Source organism: Phalacrocorax carbo, chromosome 1 (assembly GCF_963921805.1).
Source record: "Phalacrocorax carbo chromosome 1, bPhaCar2.1, whole genome shotgun sequence".
NCBI classification, from domain to species: Eukaryota; Metazoa; Chordata; class Aves; order Suliformes; family Phalacrocoracidae; genus Phalacrocorax; species Phalacrocorax carbo.
The window spans coordinates 86,504,267-86,529,029 of record NC_087513.1 but is presented as its reverse complement, the minus strand read 5'-3'; the positions used below and the strand labels follow the sequence as shown (position 1 = coordinate 86,529,029).

At 38.0% G+C, this 24,763-nt stretch overlaps 1 protein-coding gene across 1 annotated transcript in view; it reads right to left on the bottom strand.

The window, feature by feature from the left end:
- The window catches only part of KPNA1 (karyopherin subunit alpha 1), a 52,744-nt gene that overhangs the window by 27,416 nt on the left and 565 nt on the right, over positions 1-24,763 (bottom strand). Inside the window, exons 2-6 of the mRNA XM_064464879.1 lie at positions 12,669-12,802; positions 10,259-10,366; positions 8,336-8,435; positions 7,706-7,800; positions 5,563-5,694 (exon numbers count right to left, since the gene is read on the bottom strand). Coding sequence (XP_064320949.1) covers positions 5,563-5,694; positions 7,706-7,800; positions 8,336-8,435; positions 10,259-10,366; positions 12,669-12,797 — 564 coding nt within the window. The 5' untranslated portion in view covers positions 12,798-12,802. The remainder of the gene's footprint in view (positions 1-5,562; positions 5,695-7,705; positions 7,801-8,335; positions 8,436-10,258; positions 10,367-12,668; positions 12,803-24,763) is intronic.

The following is a 24,763-nucleotide window of genomic DNA, read 5'->3' as shown; positions in this document are numbered from 1 at the left end:
AGCTCTTCAGATAAGTGAGGAACATAAGTCAAGCTCATTTAAACTCTTCTCGTTGGACACTGATATAAATACAAAGCCCTATCATAGTACCCAGACGACATGTGAACAATTACTAGTGTCTTCAGGGTCTGTTTGCCTGAGTGATTTTCAGTGATTTCCATTACTTCTTTTATGCACTCCTCAAGCTGCAAATGGCTTGCTTGCCATAACATTTTGGCTTCATTCTACACATCTCAAATGCTTTTATCTTCTTTTCTGGATAGTTGCAGAGGTAAAAGGATATTTAATTTCATTAAATTTCAGAGTTTATTAAATTTAAAAAAATTGACTCTTAAAAAAATTCCATTTCATTACTTTCCAATACCTACATCCAGACCTGAAGATTAGAAGAACCTGTAATTTTAAGATTTGTAGCCTGACTTCTTAACCAACATCTTAGGCAGCAAAGTTGCGTGTAAACTGAAAACACAAATGCTGCCTTGTCAAATGACAGCATCTATTTTTTATACACCTACATAAATTTCCATTTATTGCTAATAGTGGAGTATTGATTGTTGCAGGTCTCTAGTTTATCTTACTCATTATTAAACTCCAGTGTTTCTTCCTGCAGTGCTGGACAACTTCAGTGTCAGTAACAGTGCAAGTTTTGTAGAGTACTGTTGAGCCATATGGTGCCTTCTCTGTGAATAATCAATGTGCTTTCTGACAACCTTCCCAGGATTCTGAAGGCTCTGAGCCATTATTTCATTAGGCCTTTGGATATTTAAACCAATCACCAGCAGTGTGTAGCATCTGTGCCTCTTGGTAAAGAAGAAATATTATGAAGTGAGAATCAAGACTTTCTCTGCTTTTGGCCACTGACTTGGGAAATTGATCTAACACTGGGATGAAGATGGTGAAGATTAGCTTGCATACAAGTGTGAATGGATAAGCAGACACAAGGAAGGATACAAGAAGGCCAGATTCCTAGGAGAGGACTTCTGCTATGCCCCAACACAGCAAACACCTTTTAGTGGCCAGGGTGCTCATAGTTCCTTATTTCTCACATCTCATCCACCCAAACAGAGAAAATAGCTCACACTCATGCCTCAACTGTTTTTCCTGATTTTGATTATTAAGACCTAGTTAGTAGGACTGCTGACGTAAAAACCAAACAGAACTTGGACACCAGACTCGGAGGTCACCTCTATCAAACAACTGATGGTTATCAAAAGGAACAGCAATACAACTAGAACTGGCAAAATACTGAGGGAAAAAACAAATGGATTGCTTTAGCTGAACACACAAACATTCCCAAAGGAGAACAGGGCAGCTGTGGATGCTCCTGCCACTGTCTGTCCAGCAGAGCTCAATGACACACATCTGTCACTGTGAGACGATCTCAGGGAGCATAATGCCTTACGTGGTTTTCGAAGGAAATTCAATGTTCATGAAGGAACCCAAGTTGACATCTGGGTTTTAAATACCTCAGCAAAGGCATGAAGGAGAGAACTGCGGCTAAGACATTGCTGCAGCTAGATCAACCCTAAGCATGTCCAAAGAGCTTTGATGGAGTCCTTTGCTATAAATTATTTCAGGCTGTGCTGCCATCCAACGAGACCTGGACAGGCTGGAGAGCTGGGCTGAGGGGGAACCTAATGAAATTCAACAAAAGCAAGTGTAGGGTCCTGCACCTGGGGAGGAACAACCCCATGCACCAGTACAGGCTGCGGGGAAACTCCATTTCTTTGGTGGGAAAATGGATGTCGAATGGTTTGACCGCTGATCACAGGGAATACCTGAGTAAGACTGATACGCAACGTAAACAATGAAAGTGTTAAAGGATGGTAGGGTAATTAAACGTCAGCCTGCATAGCTTAATGCAAAACAGATCTTACAAAAAGACACAAGATATAATTTAATTAAAATATATCTTGCTTAACAAACATAGCTATAATGATTCCCTCATGCTGACTTCTATAAAACCACTGCTTTAGAAGTGCACCAGGCTCAGCAGCTAGCATATGCAAAAGAAAGTATAATACATTAGTTAAAATTGGCTTATAAATATTAAAAATAACCACTGGAAAAATCATGATCAGATAGGGTAAACTGGTATCTGTTCCCAAGCCACTTCTGAGGGAAGTTTGAAATAAAAAAATAAGTTCAGTGGTGTAAATCTGTAAGGCTTACTGTAAGACAAAAAAAAACAGTGGATAATGGTTAACCAGTAAGCCAAATTAAAATAATCACCGAATCACAGGTTGGAAGGGATCTCAGGGATCATCAAGTCCAACCTTTCTAGGAAGAGCACAGTCTAGACAAGATGGCCCAGCACCCTGTCCAGCCGAATCTTAAAAGCATCCAATGTGGCAGAATCAACCACTTCCCTGGGGAGACTATTCCAATGGTTGACTGTTCTCACTGTGAGAAATTTCCCTTGTGTCCAATCGGAATCTCCGAGAGCAACTTGTGTCCATTCCCCCTTGTCCTCTCCATGTGAATATTAGTTGTTCTTTAGTTTATGCTGTGATACATATTAAAAATTATTACCACTTATATTTCGTTCTACAGAATTGCTATCCTATTTAGCACAATGAATGGCTTACTAACAATGTTTTCCTTTTTCTCTTCATCCTTTACTATATATGGCTGTAGGACTAGCTTTCAGCCTATGTGCCCTGAACATGTACTTATATTTTCTGTATTTTCCTGTATTTTTGTAATTTGTTGCAAAGGTAGCAAGAGTTGCTTGCAAATAATAATCTTCACAGTACTACTGTGAGAAAAGATAAGAATCATCATTTCACAGGGGAGAAAATTATGGTCAAATATCTTCCAGTTTCAAAAATCCAGCCTGAGAAACCCAGATCTGCTCAAAACACAGACCTAATGCAAAAGTGCTAAGCTGTCCTCAACTACAAAATGAAATACAAATATTTCACATTAAGCATTCAAAAAACACAGAACTATAGTATCTACTTACTGAAAGCTGATATAAGCAAACTGCCCAGCATCAAACACTAAGCAGCAGGTACATTTATCTCAGAAAGCTGCAGTTGCCTTAATTGTAAGAATATCTTCCCTTTTCTCCTTCGTTCACTACAATGTGTTCCAACTTTAACAGACATGGTGTGACAAAAAAGCCTCCTTTACTACCCGCTGATTTGTTACCAGGGCAACAATCTGTACATATAGTAAATGAGACAAGAGTCATCTGGAAAAATACTATGCAACTGTGTACTAATGCTATCCTGTTAGGCAGAAGTACAATAGCTAACATTTAAGTGCTTAATGCCTTTATTTTTTTGTTTTAGTAGATATTATGGTGAAGTGTTTGGGTTTTTTAAAAGCTGTCAGAAAAAATATCATTTCTCTCATGTTGGCCTGCCTTTAAACCAAAGTCAATTGCAAGCAGGGCTGCAACCTCTAGACCTGCAGCACAGAAACCCATCACGAAAAGGCATAGGTAACATTTCCCAGTGGCACATTTTCCTTCTTTAGCACAGCTTACTACAGAGCAATTTGTAACTGGTATTCAAAGACTTACGGGTAACAGAGATCACAGATTCAGCACCTGAATTACACAGAAAATTATTTTCTGGTAATTATAATCCACTCCACCTGCCTGCAATCTGAACTTCAACACATCAGTAGTTTATTAGGAGGCAGAGGGGGAAAGAGACAGATAAACTACTTAACTGTGGCCCCTAAGCGTCTCTGTTAATTCACATATCTTAAGGTTGAAGGCTGCATAACTCATTCTAACAGGTTCACTCTTCCCACCTGCTCTCTGAACATCAGTAGGGATGATAGCATAATAAAAAAACCCAAATTAGCTGTTGTGCAGAAGATCATTAGGAGGAAAAAAAATGGAGTAGCCCTTACTACACTCAAAGCAGCAATCAAACTGCAGGAACAGTACCGTATAAGTGATGGTTGAATTTGGAAAGTAATGCCACCAATTTCAACTCCAAAAAAATCAAACTCTAAAAAGCATCAAACAGCCACATCTGGATGGATTTTCACATGGGCAGAACACAGCATTTATCCACCTTTTTGGCAAGCTCCCCATCACTTTTCTACTTTCTATGACGACAAAGACTCATCTCCTGAAAGAAAGCTAAAAAATAAAAAGACAAAAAAACCCACTCTTATTTCCTTTAATATAACTTTCTCAAGCACCTGAATTCAATTTCTCTTAAAAAAATGTTTTCCAAAATAATTCAGCCTGAGACAGACCATTGAAAATGGAAAGTTACAGAGTAGAAGAACTAGAAAGCTGTAAGCAACTGGGGCGGCAGGGGGAATCTATCCGTCTTGTGGAAAATGTGAGGCACCTTTAAGTACAGGTGGTACATTCTGAACTAGCTATAAGAAAGACAAGTTACACAAAGCAATCCAATGCTTATGAGTCAGGACTCTTCTGACCATGCATCTCAGTACAGCCAAATGCAAGGTCAGACATCTAGGAACAGAGAGTAGAGGTCACACTTCCAGGATGGAGAACTGAACCCTGGTAAGTCAGTGGTTCTGAAAAGAACAATGGATCATACTGGATAATCAGCTTAACCTAAGCTTGTAGCCAGCTTCTGTGGCAAAGAGTCTGCAAAGTAGAAATGAATATGAGGTACTATCTCTGCAAAAAGCATTGCTGGAAAAGTGCTACTGGAATATCCAGTGCTGTCAATTCCACCACCACAAAAAGATATTGAAACAAAGAAATGTTCGGAAAAGAATTGAAAAAAACCCAAACCAACCACTGCAGAAATACCCTCATAATGAGAATTCAGAGCTTAATTTCATTTGCTCAAGAAAAACTTAAGCTACAGTCTGTAAGTAGCTACAGGAAAAAAAACAGACAGCTTACTAATTGAGTAAACAATGAAACAAAAGCAAATACCTGGACCCAAAGCTAGCCAAATTTGAATAGTAAAGGTACATACTTTGAAGTTAGGATTAAGATTAACTGAAACTATTTGTTAACATGATTAATATTTCATCACCCTAAATCTTCAAAGCAAGAATATATGAACAAGGATGTATTTCAGACAAACACAAGTCTGGATCTCACGTGGAAATTACTGAGTCAAATGTTTGGTCTGTGCTTTACATTGATCCCTTTAGGCCTTAAAGAATATTAATCTACTCTGTAAGAAACAGAGAATGTAGGAACTATAATCTCCATTCATGCTTTATCTTCAGGAGAAACAAGCATGAACTTTCCATCTCTAAAGCAATTTTTAAACAAGGCTTCTTGAATTCCTCAATACACACAAAAATAATAACCCATTAGAGATCAAAATATATTACCCCATTGGCTGTGGTTAAATATATTTCCAGAAAAAGAAAAATACAGTGCTGGCTTAGATATCTTGACACATACTAGGTAGAAAGGAACTGTTGTGCAAAACTGCCAAACACTGCATTTCCTCTAAAGGCTTTCAGAACAGCACAACACACACACACACACCCCAAACCAACACAAACAAAACAAAAACCCAAAACCAACCAAACAAAAAACCAACCCCACAAACCACCACACAGACACACAAAGAACCCAACAGCATTCTTAATCTTTACCTGTTCCTGTACATCTTCAAACTCTGAACTAAGCAGCTCTATGAAGATGGGGACAGCTCCTGCTTGGATCACTATTCGAGTCTGAAGAGAATTTCCCGAGGCAATATTTGTAAGCACCCACGCAGCTTCAAACTAGAAAACAAAATAGAAAAGAAAGTTTACTAAAAGTCTTCTGTGCCACACCAAAAATGAAGACTAAATGTCTTTTAAAGGCAGAAAGAATTGGCGTAGGGAAAGCATGAGATATTACTAATTAACCCAGGCAGCAAGAACTTTGATTTAGGATTTAATCATAAAAGCAACTCCTGCTAAGAAGACGCACAGAATCCTGAAATGGGCCTGAAATAAGAACTCACCAATTAAGCCTAGGCTTGTAAGGCTTTTAATTTTGAGTGTTATTAATTATCAAATACTTCATTTGTAAAAGTACAATTAATCCTGCCCTCCTGACCAACTAAAGGAGAAATTCTCTTCCAGTAAGATGTGATCAGAATAAACAATTCCAAAGTACATTGTTGTAATACACAAAGAGTATGGGCTGCAACGAAGCAGAAACACACCATGTCAAAACTGCAAGACTCGTCATTAATGAACTAGAAGCAAAACGTTCAAGCTAGAGTTCAAAGCCAACATAAAATATACTTGCTCTCCTGTAATTTTACTGTCAGGAACGCCTAGAATGGGAAGCCCAAAAGCTACACTTGTGCCAAGGAACAATTTTGGGAACACTGACAAAGTAAAACGAAATACTAAAGTGAGGTCAAGAGGAACTTCCTAACTGATCACACCAAAAAGTTCTGCCTGCAGAACCTGAACTGCCAAGCACCCAGACTGATTTGGCAAGGTGAAGGAAAATTAACCAGTTGTAATGCAATATCAAGAGCTATGTACTTGGGTTTATATCGTCAGTGCTTTGTAACTAACTCTTTAGAACAAGCTTGGAATTTTCAACTTTGACTGATTTTTGCCCCTTTCATGTATAAATCAATACATGTTATACCAGTAAGGCCATGAGAATTTGACTCGGTCTATGATTGCTTTTTAAACTAGAGCTGTATCTGCATTTGATGAGGTACCCTCTACCCTTACATTCCCTTCCTATTAAAATATACCCTTCAAATATTAGGAACTTGTTTCCCTTTATCTGCCTGTCTTAGGCTTCCATGTTAGAGGCCCTACAAGTAATAAAAGGCATTAATTTTTTTTTTTAAATCAGATTGCTTATAAACTTTCCACTGGAGTTGCAAGCCAATAAACTCGCTCAAATCTGATATATACTCTTAGGTATTGCCCCCAGATTCCTCAAAAGTAGCTAACTGACCTTTCGAATTCTGTGTATATCAACTAGAAAAGTAATTCCTATAAACAATACCTTTTCTCTAATGGGTAAGGAAAAAAAGGTATTAAATTTTTTCAGATCTCCACTCACCAAAATTTGGATTTCAAATGGCATTAACAAACTTGTTGCCTTATGCATTTTGAAAGAACATTGATTCTAACCTGTATATTTTATCTAATGATAACCTGTTAACATTTTTTTTCTTTTACTAGAGGATTTGTTTTCTTTCACCTTCTACTCGCACAGAAGAACTCTGACCATAAAAAAGGACAGCTGGAAATGAGACAAAGCTCCAAGAAGCAAGTCCAAGACAAATTAACCACCATTGTAACAGACACAATTTAGTTTTTCAAACTAAAGCAAGTAAGTTTCAAGGTTTCTATTTTTATCATTATGGATTGTAATTCTAATTCTAGCTTTTTTTAGTTCAATCAAAAATTTAAGTCATAATTCTAAAGATTTAAAACTGTCTTCAATTAGTACAAAAAAAACACTGAAGTTTAGTTTAATAGCTTTTCATCTGGTGAGGTCCATATTTCATTCTGGTTTTGTTACAAGAGAAAGTGTAAATATCCCATACTAGCCATTACACAACTCAGACATGAGTGTATGTGTGTGTCTGTCTCCTGTTCCCATCAGAAGTCTTGCTAGAAACCCTGAAGATAAAATAGCTTTTTTATCTTAGTGAAGAGAAAGAGAGGAAGTACAGCCAATTAAGCAAATCACTGATTATTTTCTACCTAATTTGCATCACCAAATGCCTTCATAATATAGGAAGATAAATATATATTTATATTTGCATACCTGTAATGTGCAGTTTTCTTTTCGTTTGAGGAACTCCACAAACCTGGCCACCACTCCTGGTGTGCTTATGACTTCATCTATTGGGGGATTTGGTTCTATTTAAAACAAAAAGCGAAGTTAGATACATTAATTTCTTTGTAGGGAAATTTTCAAGTTACAGCATCAGAATAATATCCAATGACATACCAACTCCTCTTTTCTGAAAATGTATTCTTTTTCTGCAATACTGCTTTATCTACAATAAGCAGCAATGGATTTATATAAGTCACCAAAAGTTAACTTTCAGGTAATATAATTCAAATCACTAAGGCACTCAGTAATTTAGGCAGCCCAACTTCACAGCAGTGGTTCTGCAGTCACTCAGGCACAAGCAAAGCTCAGCTTCTGTAAAGAAGCATATCTGAGCCATAGAGACACTGTCTACAACAATTATATTACAGAGCAGAGATCACAACTGCATCATTTAGTAGTTTTACACTGAAGTGACTATTATATACACCTAGCTGACATTTTCCAAAACAGAGCTTCACTCAGAAATTTCTGTATGAAATTCAATCTTTATTGCTGTCAAAGTAAAAACACATGCCAGTGATGCTTCTAAATTTTTTTCCAAGTAATTTCAGCCTTTACCTTTAGAAAGAAGCTTTCGGAATTTCTGGGTGGCTGAAAGCTGTTGTTCTGGACTATTGGAGAAAATCATCTCAATCATATCAGAGGTGATGACTGCACTCTAGGATTCAGGTAGGGGAGACAGAACAAGAGCGATAGAAAGCAAGAGGGAAAAGAAAATCTGGGATTAGTGGTAAAAAGGATACAATATTTGCTAAACTGGTACAAATTTTATCTCTTATTGAGTAAAAACCTAGATAGGACCAGTATGGACAACAAATGAGTCATCATATATGTAAATCTACATAAGCAGCATCATTCTTTAGTGTAGTCTTTCTTCTCTAGAAACCAAAATTCAAATTTTACTTAAGCTATGGCAAGAAAATTACTCTTCAGAACCTCTCACCAGTATTCTCTCCCCTTTCTTCTATCTCCCCTCCTCTAAAATAGATGTAAAATTGTCAGCTTCAACAAAAGGTAGTTTAAATTGGAACAGCAATTACTATTATGCAAGAACACCACTTTGATTATGCTATTGTTTAGATTTCTGCAACATGTATGTTTTGAGTCACACTCTTACACCAAAATGTACAGGACCTGTCATTTTTAGAGGAGTTGACAAATCTAATGCTTGTCATTATAATCAGAGAGTTAAATTTTCCATAATACTGACAGTTTCCACAATAGGGCTAAATTAAATCAGCAACCTTTCTTATGCCAGGTAAAATCTGACATTCCATTCATCACACATGCACACCCATGTAAAGAAGCATAAGGAAAGTCAGATTTTCTTTCTTCCACTTCTTTTGATCTAAACCCTTAGATCTGAGCCAAACCCTTAAGACAGGGAGACAGATGACAGTGCTGAAAATACTTAAGCTTTTTCTGTAAAGGCTATCAGCTCCAATAGCTCCAACTATTAAGACCCTGAAATAAATTATATTTAAAATAGTAAACTGTATAATGGTAGTATCTATCTCAATTAGACAGGCTCCTTTCCTTACTTTTTATTATCTATTAATTTCACAATAGCTTCCAGACAAACAATGAAATGGTATTTAGGGCTTGTTGACATTTAAAGACTATCCTGAACCATATACTCTATTAGTGATCTACTGCATTGTTTACAGGGATTTCTCAGTTTCTCAGTAATTTTCAAGGCTGGTATAACCATCAACAGAAACCAAACCCAGCCTGATTTGTATGAAAACATCATTTGCATAATCTGAATGCAGACACAAGCGTGAAGATCAGTGGTCAGACTTTTATGTGAGGATGGCACTTTCCTTAAATCTCTCTGTTACAGCCCTAACACCTTACCATTTTTCTTTCCAAGGAGAAGACTATGGTAAAGAAACAGGGAGAAAGCAGAACAGTCTAATTTCCACTAAAAGTTTTTTCTGTAGGGTGAAATTCCAGCTTGGAAAGGAGTTTAAGGACACAGACATAGAGATAAGCTAGGTCTAGCTGTGTTTCCAACACACTAGCTAAAATTGGTACCACTTAAAAGTCTGCTAACAAAGACTTCCACTGAGCCCCTTTTTACTTTGAAAATTGCAGTAACACATTGCCTGGTTTGTATTTTCATGTTTCAAGCGTTATGAATTTCAGATTAAAAAAACCCAACAACTCCAGGCAACGGTTGATAAAATCACCCATAATGGTGAACATCAAGAGCAGGAAGTAACCAGCCTGTTTGGAGCAATGACATTTTATTTAATTTTCTTGAAAGCATATCTACTGAGCAACCACTCACTCTATCCATGGCATTTTTGTCTCATGTAATCTGCTTCAGGACAGTTCACTGAAACAGGTGTTTAAGAGCTGTCCATAGCTCTTTGAATGCCATTTTCAACATTTTTCTGGAATTCCATTCCCCTCAAGCCACTGCACAACAGGCCAGCTTAGTTTCAACAAACACTGTATTCCTTTCTCATCACTTACAGAAGTCATCTCCATGTTGTTCATCTGAGCCTCATGGAAGCCACCATCTGACATCACTTCCTCCTCTGCTTCTTCCTCAGCTGTTGCAACATTTCGGCGTTTAAACAACTAAAGAGAGAAAAAGTATTTAATATATATCATATAGCAAATATATACACAGTGTGTCATGTTAGGCTGCAATAAAAATTACATATAACCTAACAGAAGCTAGTATACTGGCTACAGGACTCCTCCAGACAGTAAATGGAGAAAGTTTAGTCATGGAGTAGGTTAAACCAGCAAGGTGCTAGAATACTGGTCCCCCAAATTTCTGGAAAATCCTCACTGATATTCCCTTCTCTTCACCATCCACCTCCATCTGTGAACTATCGCTGGCTTCCAGACAATTGCTTTCTTACAGCTGAGCGGCAGAGGATGCTGGGGCTCAAAGACCTAAAAAACTACTGTGTGTAACAGCTCTTTGTAGAACACCAGCAGAGGCTGGGGTAATTGAGTTACTGTGGCAGAAAGGGCTTTAGATGATGATCACATGGGATTGGTCTAAAGAAATTATGCCAGGATAAACAGAATTTGGTTGCTACCACTTAGAGAAGGTACCCACTTTGAGATGTCATGAAGAGAGCTAGAGGCTACAGCTTCTCCCCTTGATCCAGCTGTCTCTTTAGGAGAAACATTAGCAATGACAAGATGGGTTTGGGGGTGCTGACTGGCCTGCTGAGTTCAGGAAACAAAACGCCAGCATCAAGCTGTGTCAGATTTGCACCACTGCAGACAGGCTAGACAGAGTCCTGACACAGACCTGCTGTTACTCTTCCCTCCAGAGAAAATGGGGAGGAAACAATATGCAAAACTGCTAAGTCTGTAACAACCCTAGGTCAGTGATAGTCATCCTTGTGGAACACTATTCCTTCTAAGCTACTGTATGATGTGCCCACTTAAGCTCAAACGTGCTCAAATAAAATATTAATTTTCACATAACTTGCCAACATAAAAATTTTCATTTCAGAGGCCTGAAGTTGTTTTTGTGGAGCTGTTTGGTTAAAAAAAAGTAGGGAATTTAAACTTCAATGACCTATTTGCATGGAAGTACATAAAAGATGAGAACCTGCACAAGGTCTGAAATTGCAGAGCTGCAGATCCTGCTTGCAGCTCCACTTCTGTTCCCCTCTTAAGACTAAGAATTTTCCTTAACAGAAGGAAACACTGCCACACACTTTATTTAGCCAACCTGTGGTAATCAGGTCCAACAGAGGTAGAGGCAAAGGTAAGACAGACAATTACTCATCATTTTACTAATTTAGTAATGGCTTTACGAAGACCGACAACATTCTGTGCTACCAGTAGTCTGCAAATGCTGCCTACAGTTACTGAACAAAATCAACAAGTATTGCAATTCCAGCTCAGAAGGCTCCGCTGACCTTCTTTGAAAGCATCTGGTATAGATAAAACAGGTTACAGACTTGACCTACTATTCCAAACACAAGCATATTACTATCTTCATTCTAACTCCACAAACCTCAACACTGACAAAAAAGGCTTCATTGTAACTTTTTTGAAACTGAAACAATCCCTTAAAGCTTCCAATGATCACAAGTATGAACGAAAGGAAGAACAATTCAGTGCTACTTCTTTTTATCAGAAGATGGTTTTTATCATACTTTGTCACTGCTGCTGTTTCCTGATTAAACCTGCAGAGCACCTGCAACTTTGCAATGTGAATAAAGTAGTAAGAGCTAGAAAGACATGAGCAGGTAGAGAAGCTTCATTTCCAAGCACTCTTTTTGGTCATTTTGCTTACAACACATAATAAATCCACTACTCAAGGTAGCAGCCTTATGGACATAAACATAGCATGACCGTTTGTAAATTCATAAATTAACTGAAACTTAATGACAGAAAACCAAGAAGAATCAGGTCAACAAATTATTTCTGCCCTCAAGAAAATCATTACTGCAACTTATAAGGACTTTGTCAGACCTTCTCCTCCTCCTAGCTGCAATGTTTCCTTGCATTTCACCCCAGCTTGCCACTCTTTGAACAGAGATTAAAGTCACCACAGCTCAGGCAGGAAAAAAACCACACCACCATAAATAAATAAAACAAATAACAAAACAGGAATTCCTCAATCATGTTCAGTGCAAGGTTTGTACAGCTTTGTACAAACCACCTTTATTACCAAGCTCCTCTGGCCAATCTTAGAGTTGAGTGAATGAGGAACACTCACTCTAAGTTTTGTAGAGCCTGCAGAAGAGGCAATAAAGTCTGCAGGTGACACTGATTTCAGACTGTGTATGAATCTGGCAGGGCAGGAACAACTAAGAAGGGGCTTGGGAGAAGCAAAGAGCTAGGGACAGTGCAAGACAAGACTGTTTAAGGCCTGGTTACAGATATCACAACTGTAGTACAGTACCTGTTCCTCTCTCTTTTGCTTCCGTAGTTGAAGACCCTCTTCCTCCCGCCTGCGACGCATCTCATCAGGGTTTAGAGATTTGTTCTTGTAGCTCTTCAGCCGGAAATTCTCTTTTCCTGAGGTCGTCATGATTACTTTAAAATGTCATTAAAAAAATAAGTCAGAAAACAATTACTCTCCAACAACACATCATTTCGTATTTTGTCTCCATCTCTCAACCTCTGTAGTCATGCACTATCAGCCACTGCCCCTCTACATCCCATCACCTAACTTTCAATAACTTAGAAAGTGTAAAGCAAAATTTCACAGAATTGTCACTTTGGTATGCCAGTTCTTCAAATCAGACCAACAAACTTTTATTTTACTCACTGAGACTGCAAGGCATGAATAAGTTAAATATCTTATTAAGAAAGAACTTGGATCTACAAGGCTGAGGATAGAGCCTGGGCTAAAAAGAAAGCTACACTAATAAATCTTAACATTTCTCCACATAGAGAATTAGCCAAACTGATTATATTCCCCTGTCTTCACTCAAAAGTGAAGGGGTCTTAGTTGCTTTTTAGCTTAATTCACTTTGCAACCCAGTACAGGTGCTTTTTTTTGCACTCCAAATACATATTTTAAGTTAATTTGACACAATTCCATGTTCCTTTTATTCAGACAAGGCCTACAAGAAAAATGAAATGGAGAGACAAATTTTAAGTGAGGATGGTTTAACCACTGAAAATGCTTGCTCCTGCAAAGAAAGCAGGACTATTCTTCCCCTCCTTCCCACCCCCAGCCTCTCATCCTGCCACTGTTTATGCAAAGGCACTTTTTTCAGTCTATGATTTCCAAGTACTGTCTTGTCTGTCTTATGTAACTCAGTGGATCACCATTTATATCTACTCATGATGATTTTCTCATTTACAGCGCTGCACTTTGGAGTTACTTTGCATAAAACAAGAGCCATAAAACTGTGTGGAAAGACCATGCCTCCCTTAGTCCAATGGGATCAGGAGCACTCTTACTGCTCCATCCTGCTGTTACTTCTCTCCTTACACCACCACCCCCCCTTAAAACCAAAAAAGGTAGGGAACCAAATTCTAAACATCTCATATTTCCATGCATCCTCATGCAAATGCAGAATCTCCAATATGCTGTAGATATCCAACTCTAATAAAAAATTTAGGAAATTACACTATATAAAGTTACTCTACAGGGCTTTTAAAGGCATCTTTCAAATGCCCTAATGTTAATATTAACAATGTTAATATTAAAATGCTATGTACTTCAAATTCTATACTCATAGAATCACCAGGTGGTAAGTTATCTCCTGCACACTTTTTAATTTAAAATGGAGCAACAACACGAGCGTATACAGACTCTCAACAGCTTAGGTTTCCTATTTAAAAAACATCAAACACAATCAAGTCTGTGCTAACTGAAAGGAGGTTAGGGTAAAGAGTTTTAAGAGACTGGAAAAAAAAAAGAGGATACCCAAATATGCTTCTTATTAGAGCTGCTACCTGACAACCATTTATAAGCGTTCTCATGATCAGAACTGTCTTCCACAGAAGACATTTCAAGCGTCATTTCAAGCATTACTGTACTCTGCCAACTGAGATTTAAAAACCTGTTAAGGGACACAAAACTACTTTCAAGATCAGTCAGTCACAGATTGCACCAAATGCAACATAAAAACCTGAGCATATAGGCAAGTAATTCAGCAGCCTGATTCTGCTGAAAAGGCTCTTCCTGAAATGGCTTTTTTTTAAATAAAGGTCCTACAAAAATATAAAACTCAGAATGCCAGAAGTTCCCTACATCATTCTTAACAGCTTAGAGATGCCTTTTGTCCCCATGCTTAGGTGTCTGAGCTTAAAGTGTTCATGCTTCCTGAAATATGCTTGGCAATAACATTTTCTTCCTATTTTTAGTTTAAGTGACTACTACCTGTACATTAAACATACAGCTATTTGGGTAAGCCCTGGATTTTAAGTGCAAAAAGATGTTCAGGCTAAGAAATACTCAAGAGTACAAAATTTCTTTTGTTTCTAGAACATTTTGAAAGAAACATTTGATATATTTTAGAGTTAGCAAAATGAACTCAAACACCAGATGAACAACCATGACCTAAAACGACACGCTTAACAGGAAAACGGCTTTGCAGCCACTCTAGTCAATCTGCCCTTGAACACGAACAAACGTGGGCATACACAACAGCCCAGATAAGATCTCAGGCCTTCCGTGACATTATTAATAAACCTCCACTTTTGCCTGAAACACATCTTCTCAAGCTCACAGGATTATATTTGCCTTTTTTGGAGATTTCAGGACTTTGATAGCTCCTGTGGTCATTTCACACCCTCACTTTCAATCCCTAAAAGTTCTTAATGTAAAGAAATCCTTGACAGGGAACATCTTCATTTCTTAATACTAAATTTCACCTCACTACTTCTATGTAGCCCTTCCACATGATGTTCCAGTGCTTCTAAATGTCAATGACATCACTCAACTTCATCACCAGCAAGTTTCCTCAGTGTATTCTTCTTTATTGTACTACTTTACCAAGTTTCCCCTTATCTCCCAACTTGTGTATTAATTCCTTTCGATGAATTTTGCTTCTGACTTTAAGGTAATAATTTTCATTTTCCTCTCAGAGCTCTATTAGCCCTCTCCTATTGTACTTTACATCATCACCTCTACCTAATGGCTTTACAAGAATTATCTTCTATTTATTACACCCTTTACAAGCTTTAGCTGCAACTTTTGGCTATGCTTATTTCTGACTTTCAAGACTGCTCACTTTGACTAACCCCTTCTTCTATTTTGAGTAATCTGTACACTTAAAATGGTTTCAAAATAGTGTATGGTGTCTTACCTGGGAGTAAAGCCTTCCTACAAATTCGTACCACCAGCTGACTGGGAAGACAGTTTCTTCTATTAAAGGTGAAAGAATTAAGCTCCTTTCACCACTGAGAAGTAATCAATTCACGTAGTAATGAGTTCAATAATTTATTTCATAGTAGTCCGTCACAGGTAGTAAATAAACAAAATCCCAACACATAGCCACATAACCCTTTAATATACCTGTCTAACCTGTATAACTCTTAAATCCAAATTTATTTTCTAAAAGAAGTTTTTGTAATATCCTCAATATCTCCAATAAATTTTTTTCTTCATCATTCTTTTACTGGTTCCCTGACTACTAGTGAAAAATTCAGTTACCATATCTGAGATTTTACCTAGCCCACCTCTACTTCTAGCAACTTTAGACCTATTCAGTGTAAGCACACAAATTATTTTTCTTTTAGGACCAAAAATATAACAATCCTATGTTAGTTGTTACAGTCATCGAAGGACTGTTTGCTATAAATCTCCTCTTCCATTTTTCAGGATGTAGCCTTTCCCCCAGACTTAATCACAGAGGAAAAAAAAAACTTTGAATTGCCTCACTCATCTTCAGCTTTTTGGAAGCAGCTTTTTTGTGGCTTAAATAAAAATCTTTCAGTGGTTAGTTTAAATTCACCCATGGTAATTTCTTCACAGAAAATAGCAAACTCTGGATCTTTTCTGCGCTATCAAAATTAATGCTACTAGTGGTGAAAATCTGCGGTCGTTGTCATGGAAATGTTCTACCCAGCCTTTCTTTCCTAAAGATAGCATAGTATTTTCCATATTTTTTTGATACTCCTGTCTACAGATAAAAACCTCTGGCAACCTGGTGAGGAGTTTTCATGGTGTATTTTTGGGGTGGTTTTTTTGTGCAGCACCACTCAAACCCCATATGACACTTTCCCCTCCTCAGTTTGGCTGCCATGAAAAAAATATTTTTTCTAAAATTAAAAACACCATCTATTCCTGAATGTCTGCATTTCCCTAAGGAAATTATGATCCCCAAATTTTGCTGATCAAGACAAGTACACTACCAAATGTGGCTGTATTCTAAGCACACATTTCTAAGGAGAAGGGAAAAGTATGCATTTTTACTTGTTCATCAAGTCAAACAAATTCAGAGGCACTAGGAAACGCAGAGTCACTTACTGCAATGACCTACCTTGTCCCAGGCAATCATCTAGATAGGAACAAAAATTAACTCCCTGCCTTCTTAAATCAGATATCACTGTCACTAGACTTAAGAGCTTTGCCAGAAGGAATGCCGTGTGACTAATACTCTTGGATATTCTACACATCAGAGGTATGCAGATGTAAAAATAAAGGCCTTACAAATCAAGACCTGCATAAGGGTATATATAACCCAGATGACCGAAGATTACCAAATACACCGCTGATATTAAAGACTGTTAGAGACAAACTTTCCTTCTTTGGAATTAGGGGTGGGAATTAAAAAAATAATATTTCAGAAGTATAGACCTGTACAAGAAATTCTACCTTCCAATGGTAATGTAATATAGTGGAAGAACTTGAAAATGGAGACCCACAAGGAGGTTGAAGAAAAATGGTCTAAGTGATAAAAAAAGTTATCTTGAAGATCCATGATCTGACACACTACCAATCTACATTTCCTAACAGAGCCAGATGTCAGAAGGAAAAGACTCACTGGAGGCATACTTGTGAGGTCTACTGTACCATCATACTGCTGTTTCCCCTTTAGACCACTGCCAGACAGACAGTGAAAAGATATGAGAGGTGCTGTCAACCTGGAAAGGACAACCCATGTTGGAAACAGTACTGTTCTGTCAAGACAGAACTCCAAGCAGTGAGAGAAGCTGGAATTATTCAAGGTAAGAAATGGTTCAGCTACTCTACAAAACCTTTACTTCCAAGGAGACTGTTTGTTTGTTGGCTCTGCCACAGGACTCTAGACCTCCTAGAGAATTAGTTTTCTCACAGTCATGCTTCTTGACAACACGCTAAATACCTACAGCACAGCCTGGATGGATGTTTGAACAATTCACTGAGCTCTGATTACAGTATGCATCATCTTCTGACACTCTTAGTGAGAGACTAGGAAACCCATCCAATTTTAAAAACTACCCTAAAAGCAGCACTTGGTTATCCATTACTGTCATCAACACACTCCCTACAAATCCAACATTTGGCTACAAATGTGGGGTTTTTTCCCCCATGAGGTACAGATTTTTGAAAAGTCATTCTAATTTGCTTTTTGGCAATTCTAAGGCAACAGGTTCAGGATGCTAACAGAATTATTTAAATCTTGTGGAAATAAACTATCAGCTTTCTTGGAGGTGACAGACAATTAAATGTATTAATAAAACCATGACTAATATACAGCTTAGAATGATAAAAGTATCACTTGGGATTAATGCTATTTCCCTGGAAAAAACTTCTAGGGCAACACCCTACATCTGCTATCATCCTAGAGAGATGAAAACACATCCACCGAGTCTCTACACTGTTGACAGTGTTCTGTAAGGGGAAAAAAGAAAATATGGAATATCAGCAGACTGACTTCTCTCTTCACTGCCACCTCCTGTTGCTTGAAAAACAGGCTCAATCAGATCAACATTTTCATGAGGCTGAATCTGCTTCTTTTGCAAAATTATTTGACAAAGCATACTGGATTATAGGGGTCTATGGGAACACCTGTCAGTAGAAACACCCATATCACCTGAGGGACAGGAGTGTTACTTTCCACTTTCCAATGTCTTCAGACTCTTGTAAAGCTCAGGACATTTAAAAGAATGGACATTTAACCATCTCAGCTACAAAAAGCTAATTGTTCGAGCAGAACACAGCCAATTTCTAAAATCTTTGCTTAACTTTCTCTAGCTGCAAAATGGGATTGGGAAACATGTCTCACAGGCACTATAAAATTAACAGTTACAGTATTTGTAAAGACCTGCAAAATAAGTTTTGCTGATGATATATCAAAACCTAGCACTAACAAGGAAACAAAATGATCAAGTGACTTCCATTTTCTGTGGCTTGGGGAAGTTGCAGCAGCAGGCATGAGTGCTATTCACTAGCAGGTATGAGAGACTTCCGTTTATGCAGAATAGCAGACACCCACACTCCTAGTGCAACCATCACACAAGAACGATAGAAAAGAAACAGAATCGCCACATTCTGCTACCCAAAAGGCCAGAAGATTAAAGGAGCCTCAAATGTAACATAGGAGTCATAGTTAAACATGGATAGAATATACATCCTCAAAGCAGGGTTCAGACTTTTACGAACTTTCTGCCAAAAACCGGAAGAAAAGGAGTTCATGGAATTGCTGCCCATCTCCATCTCTTTCAAATCTGATTTTGCAGGCTTCCTAGTCCTATTAACTTTTTTCCATGCCCATTAGTAGGCCTTAATTCACAGGTTTTTTTCTGTTCTAGCACCTTTATAAACCTGTGAAATAGCAAACCAGGCACTAATCCACCTAATCTATAGCAAATTTGGCATGTTCTAGTTCTAGGTCACTTGGCACATTGGACTGGTCTTAAGATTGTTCTTATTTTTAAGCAAGTACAATTAATGCAAGGCCTGAAAAGACATAGGATTTTGCACAATACAGAATATTATAGACAAATTTAAAACCTCAATATTGATGGTTCTCAAAAGCAAACAAGAAAAAGGAGAAAACAGACTGCATTGTCTGGACAATATTGAGGACACCTGATGTCAAGTTTGTAAAGAGGTCACATTGTTGAAACATCATCTTCCAGAAAATAAAAAGAGTGCTGAAAAGATGGTTAAAATAAAAATAAACAGCCACCACATCAAAGTTATTTCTGCAAAATGACTAATCTTGAAGGGTCAATTGAGTATACCCCCAGATAACACTAAGATCATCTGTGCTTACAAAAAGTTGGGTTTTTTAAGGAACATGCCTAAAATCAGGCCACCACCAGCTTGCTAGGCCCCTCATCATCCTTTTTTACACTAAAAAACACAAAGAAAAAAAAAAAAAACAAAGCAAAAAGCAAGGAAGCAAATTTCTTGTTGCAGCAAAAAAAAAAACCACTAACAGAATTATTTGACACTTGATGCTGTCTCAGAAACTGATCGGACACATCAACCTGTATTAGTAAAGTGCACTGACAGCCACGCAACTGGGCACTTAAGTGAATTTTTGAAAGTTTAAAAAAAGTATAATCCTTAGGAAACACCACTGAAGAGATTAAGTAGTAATACATTTAAAAGGTTTATTACAGGGGGTGGCTGAATATATATATCAATAAAAGATTATACACAGTATATCGAGCAGTTGACTATACACTTATTATCATGAAGGTATTTCCAGGGTGTTTTGCATTCCATTGTTTTTAAAGGTCCATTTTGACTTAACGAGGCAGCAGATACAGCTTTCAAAGTTCTAGAAAGCTTCAGCAAGAAGGCAAAAAAAACCTGACTCTCAAAGCCATGTCAACTTAAAAGGAAAACATCTTCAAATTTGTTAACTGAGCCTTTCTGAGCTGAGTTGCAAACACAAAATTCCTTTATTGCATTCAAGGTCATTGCAGTACAATATATCTGTTTAAATGAAAAAACTCACCCTGATTTCTAACACCCCACAGTCCACAATCAACCTGAAACCAGAAAGTTCCCACAAGTCATAAAACAAAGCAGCTAGTGATGGGGAATTAAACTTTTCACCAACACAGGATTGTACTAATATTAAAAAAAATAACCTCACATTAACATGTCCATCTACACAAAATAATAGAAGTGATTATTCCTGTGTGCCGAAATAAAATGTAATGTTTTTCTTTTAAAGCAGAGATTTATTTTTATTTTGGCTAAGATTACAGCACATCCTCCCTGTGCTTACAGAACAAGCTGACCCACAACATATTTTCTGTAAGCTCATATCTAAAAACCAGACTGTTTGATAAACAACAGTCATCTCTATCATTTGACAGTCATCATCTGTCGGGGGTGGGGGGGTGGTATCATCCTAACGTGCCCTAAACATTTTTTACAAGAGAACAAGAGTGCACCTTGCAGAATTTCATATCATGGAAGTCAGAAATCCCATACACTTTAAAACAAATTAGGTTAAAAATAAACTAATTAAGTTGACTTTGTAGTTTCAAGCAACTTTTGTTTGGGGTCATAAATATCAGAAGGCACTGAAACCAAACCTACTTCATGTTACCCCTGATGACAAATTTGCCCTCCACATATTTATTGGTTGCTGTGACTCAGCATTATGGAAAATGTGTGTGCAAGAGCACAAAATAAACAGCAAGTCAAAATTCTGATTTCATACTAGCTTTGGACATCAGCAACCAAGAGAGTCACATAATACTGAGGTATCAGCCGCATCAAGCCAAAACCCACAGGGACTTTAAAGCTGGATAACACTCTGCCTCCCTCGTCCCATTTACACCCCGTTATCCTGGTACTAAAAGCTCCCAAATCCAACACACAGCACATTCACAGAGACACCTCTTTTCCTTTCTGATCACTTCTCAATACAAAAAAAGGTAAACCAAGAACACATAGACAGTTAAAGAGGTGATTACATGGAAGCTATATGAAGGAGTTCTGCATCTTTTAAGAGGCAATCTCATCCTGCTTCAGCCAAAAAAAACCCACATGACAACAATCTAATACTAATCACAACATTATCATCTGACTTTACTTAAAGTTAAGTTGTGGTCTGTGTGCCACCAAAAGGTGGCTTGTTGTCCAAAATGACATTTTCATATATCAACATGTTAATTTGCTTTAAAGTATAGCCTCAGCACTAGATTTGGTAGACTTACAATGCCTTGTTTGGAAATAAATATATTGAGGATGTTAAGCACAGGATATTTATTTCTAAAATCAGCATCTCACATACATAATCTCAATTTTATGCCCAGATTGTAACATAAAATCAAACAAAACAAAGATCTGTGTGTGTCAAACTGGTTAGTTTCTCACAGAACATATGAATCCTCCTGCTGAGCCTGGCAAGCAGACTGAACTACCAAATAAAAATAGAAAAAGAAAATAATTACTCTAGATCATAAGGACGCTTTCAGCAGCTGGTGACTAGCTAAATCTTAAGTCTTATGGCACACTCTTAAAACTCAGAGTCTATTACTCTCTATATACATCCAGGAACACAGTAGTAGTTCTTTCAATTCTAATGCTTTTAGCTTCTGCCTCCTTATGACACTAAGCATTAATTATGTTTCAAGAAGTATTCACTTCATCCCAGTTTAAAATTTCTTCTATGGCACTGAACTCCATTTGCTCCTGTCTTACATGAATGGATCAACAGAAGTGACAATGCAAAGTCCAATCTACCATTACTTCCTACTACTTTTTCATACCATCCTCCTCCTAACATGCTTTTTAAACCAATTCTGGTAAAAAGAAATTTACTGTCTGTCACCTGCCTTAGACTACCTCTACTCTTTATCCTCAGAATGAATTATTAAGCCTGTAAAACATTTAATGTAGTTCAAGACATTCATAAGGTAGCATAATATAATTTCCAGTCCTACTGTTCTACAGATTTTATATTTAGCAGGGTTTTCACTGAGTGTTTCGCTTAAACTTACCTGTGCTGTTTTTCCAGAGCTCCTCTACCGTCTTCAAAATAATTTAAAAGTACTGGTATTTCTATGGGCCTTGCATCCTATTGCTGGCATTCTGTACCTTGAAAATCCCACATTCATTCTTAGAAATAACATAAAGCAGTTTAATCCGTTACTTGCTTGAGACTTCAAAACTGTAGTAGACTAAGGGTCGATTTTTTTTTCAGAGCAGAAAAAACCTGACTTGCTATCATATCACTGCCCCTTATCTCTGCAATTTACATCAGCATTTTTTTCATTCATATTATTATATTATTTAAACAATGACTTCTATTAGGCTTTAGCCCCTTAATTAGAAGCCAGATAATTTTCATAGTAGTTCAGCTTCCACTCTTGTTCTCTGAAAAAAAGAGGTGGTCTGGTCTTTCTAGCTTGTTGTTTGTCCATTACATCATTCCAGAACCTCCTGTTTAGGTATTTCAGCCACTCACAACATTTCATCGAGTAACTCCTTTAACATCTTTTATTTCTCTTAACTTGCTCATAGCCTACTAGGCTCCCTCACACTCGTATTCCCTTTAGCCTTCAGAAGTATTTAAACAAACCCATTAAATTTAGCTATTTGCTGATGCTCTTCTGTTTCCCCTTACGCTTCCAATTTACATTAAACCCCGTAACCCTAATTCACATAACTTTTTTTTCTTCTTTTTTATCTGCTATATTTTATGCTTTTTCACATAGACTTGATTTCCATTTTTTCTGGAGGGCACTGTTTTATGTCCATTAACCTCTCACCTCTTGCCAAAGTTGTCTCCCAACATAGCAACTTCTTAAAGGTACAGTCTCATTTTGTGTTCTTAAGGATATACATTAAGCCCCCCATTTGCTCCCTTCCAGGACTTGTAAAACAGTAGAGAAGAAAAATTCCACAATCTTGTGACGAGACAAATACAAAGATATCAAAGCAAACCTGTCTGATACAGGACAGTCTAAAGCAAAACATACCATTCTGTTCACTTCAGTTTATTCAACAGAAGGGGGGAGGGAAGGTGCACTGTATTGAAACACTGAAGTTGAAATAAGCCTATCAAACAATCTGGTTAAATAAACATTTACACTTAAGTCCCTATAAAGACCCTTTCACAAACTGCTACAATGTCTGACTGTAGCACTTTTACTTCTCATAGTGGCTTTGGTCAGTGCTGCTGACATGGGCTGTTGCTGCCTTTCCCTTTCTAAATAGGCTAAACTGCGACTTTTCCAGGATCCAGCACTCAGCTGAATATACAGGACCATGTAAGCAAGCCAGCTCTCTAGACATCAACACAGAGAATGTAACACAAAAAAAAAAAAAAACAAGGGATGGCATACTGACAGCAAAAGGTAAACATCCAGGTACAGTGTTAGAATAAGAGATGGGATGCAACAGAGACTGTTTAGAATTTTGAGGCAGCAGGGGATCCCAAGCCCCCAAAACAGCCACGTTTCTTGGAAGTGAAGCACCACTGCATCTGTCTGAAAGATTATGACAAAGGAACCCGTTCTGAGAAAAACCTCTACCTCACATGTCATCTGATGTTACCATGCCTCAAGCTACTCATTTTCCCTGTGCCTATGGGTATGTCTAAAGGGTAATTAAAAGGTGCAACCACAGTTCAAGCAGAAACAAACTTGTTTTGAACGAGCTAGTTCTCATGTCAGTGCATGTGGTAAAGTTGCAGGGAGATCAACATAATGAAGTTACAATAAAAACAAGGACAGATACACCAAAGGTTAGTTTCGAACTACTAATTTACAGTGTTCTATTAACTGTTCTACTCTAACTATTAATTGCCAAAGGTATACAAAAAATAGCTTTTAAAAAACCTAGTTTCTAGAAATAAAGTTGCAATCCCATTTCTGGATAGCCCATAGACATATCCCAACTTCATTAAGTCTTTCGTTAACATCAAGTGGTCAGAGCAGAAAATACAGCAGCAAACAAAAAAATCCAGAGAAACGGCAGCTTGAATAATGGATAAAGAGACTATTAAACACAGCCATCCAGCACCATTTGGGAATTCTGCAGAAACAGCAGCCCAGTATTTTCACAGCTCATGACCTATCTTTTCAGCCTAGAGTTTCAGTTTTCATGAAACGCCCTCAAGAGGCAAATATTGAAATCATGATTACATGTATTCCTGCACGAGTGATACAAATTTAAAGATTATGAATGGGACGAGTTGCTACTGGTTATAAGGTCTCCGGAGGCACGACAACTGGAAACGGCAACTACAGCCACAGAGAGAGCACAAACCCTTCATTCACATACAGGTAATGTAGCTAGGATAACGCGAGGCTACGAGTTCTACAGGGAGGGAGAAGGTGTAGCTTTTGTAAGATCAACTAAGATCACCAGGAGGAAAAAACAAACCGATCAGGCTTGGAAGACCCAGGAGAAAGTTCCCCTTCCCCTCCCCGGGAGACTCGGCGCCGCCGCTCCTCACGCCCCATCCCGCCGGAGAACACGGCCGGTCCCGCCCTTGCGGCACGGGCTTGCCCGACTCCCCGCAGCCACCCCGCCGGTTCCTAAACCCAGATCACGGCGCTTCAGCGGCGCGGAGTCCGCCACCGCAGGCCCCGCCGCCCCGCCACCGGCCCCACCGGGGTTCCCGGGGCAGCACC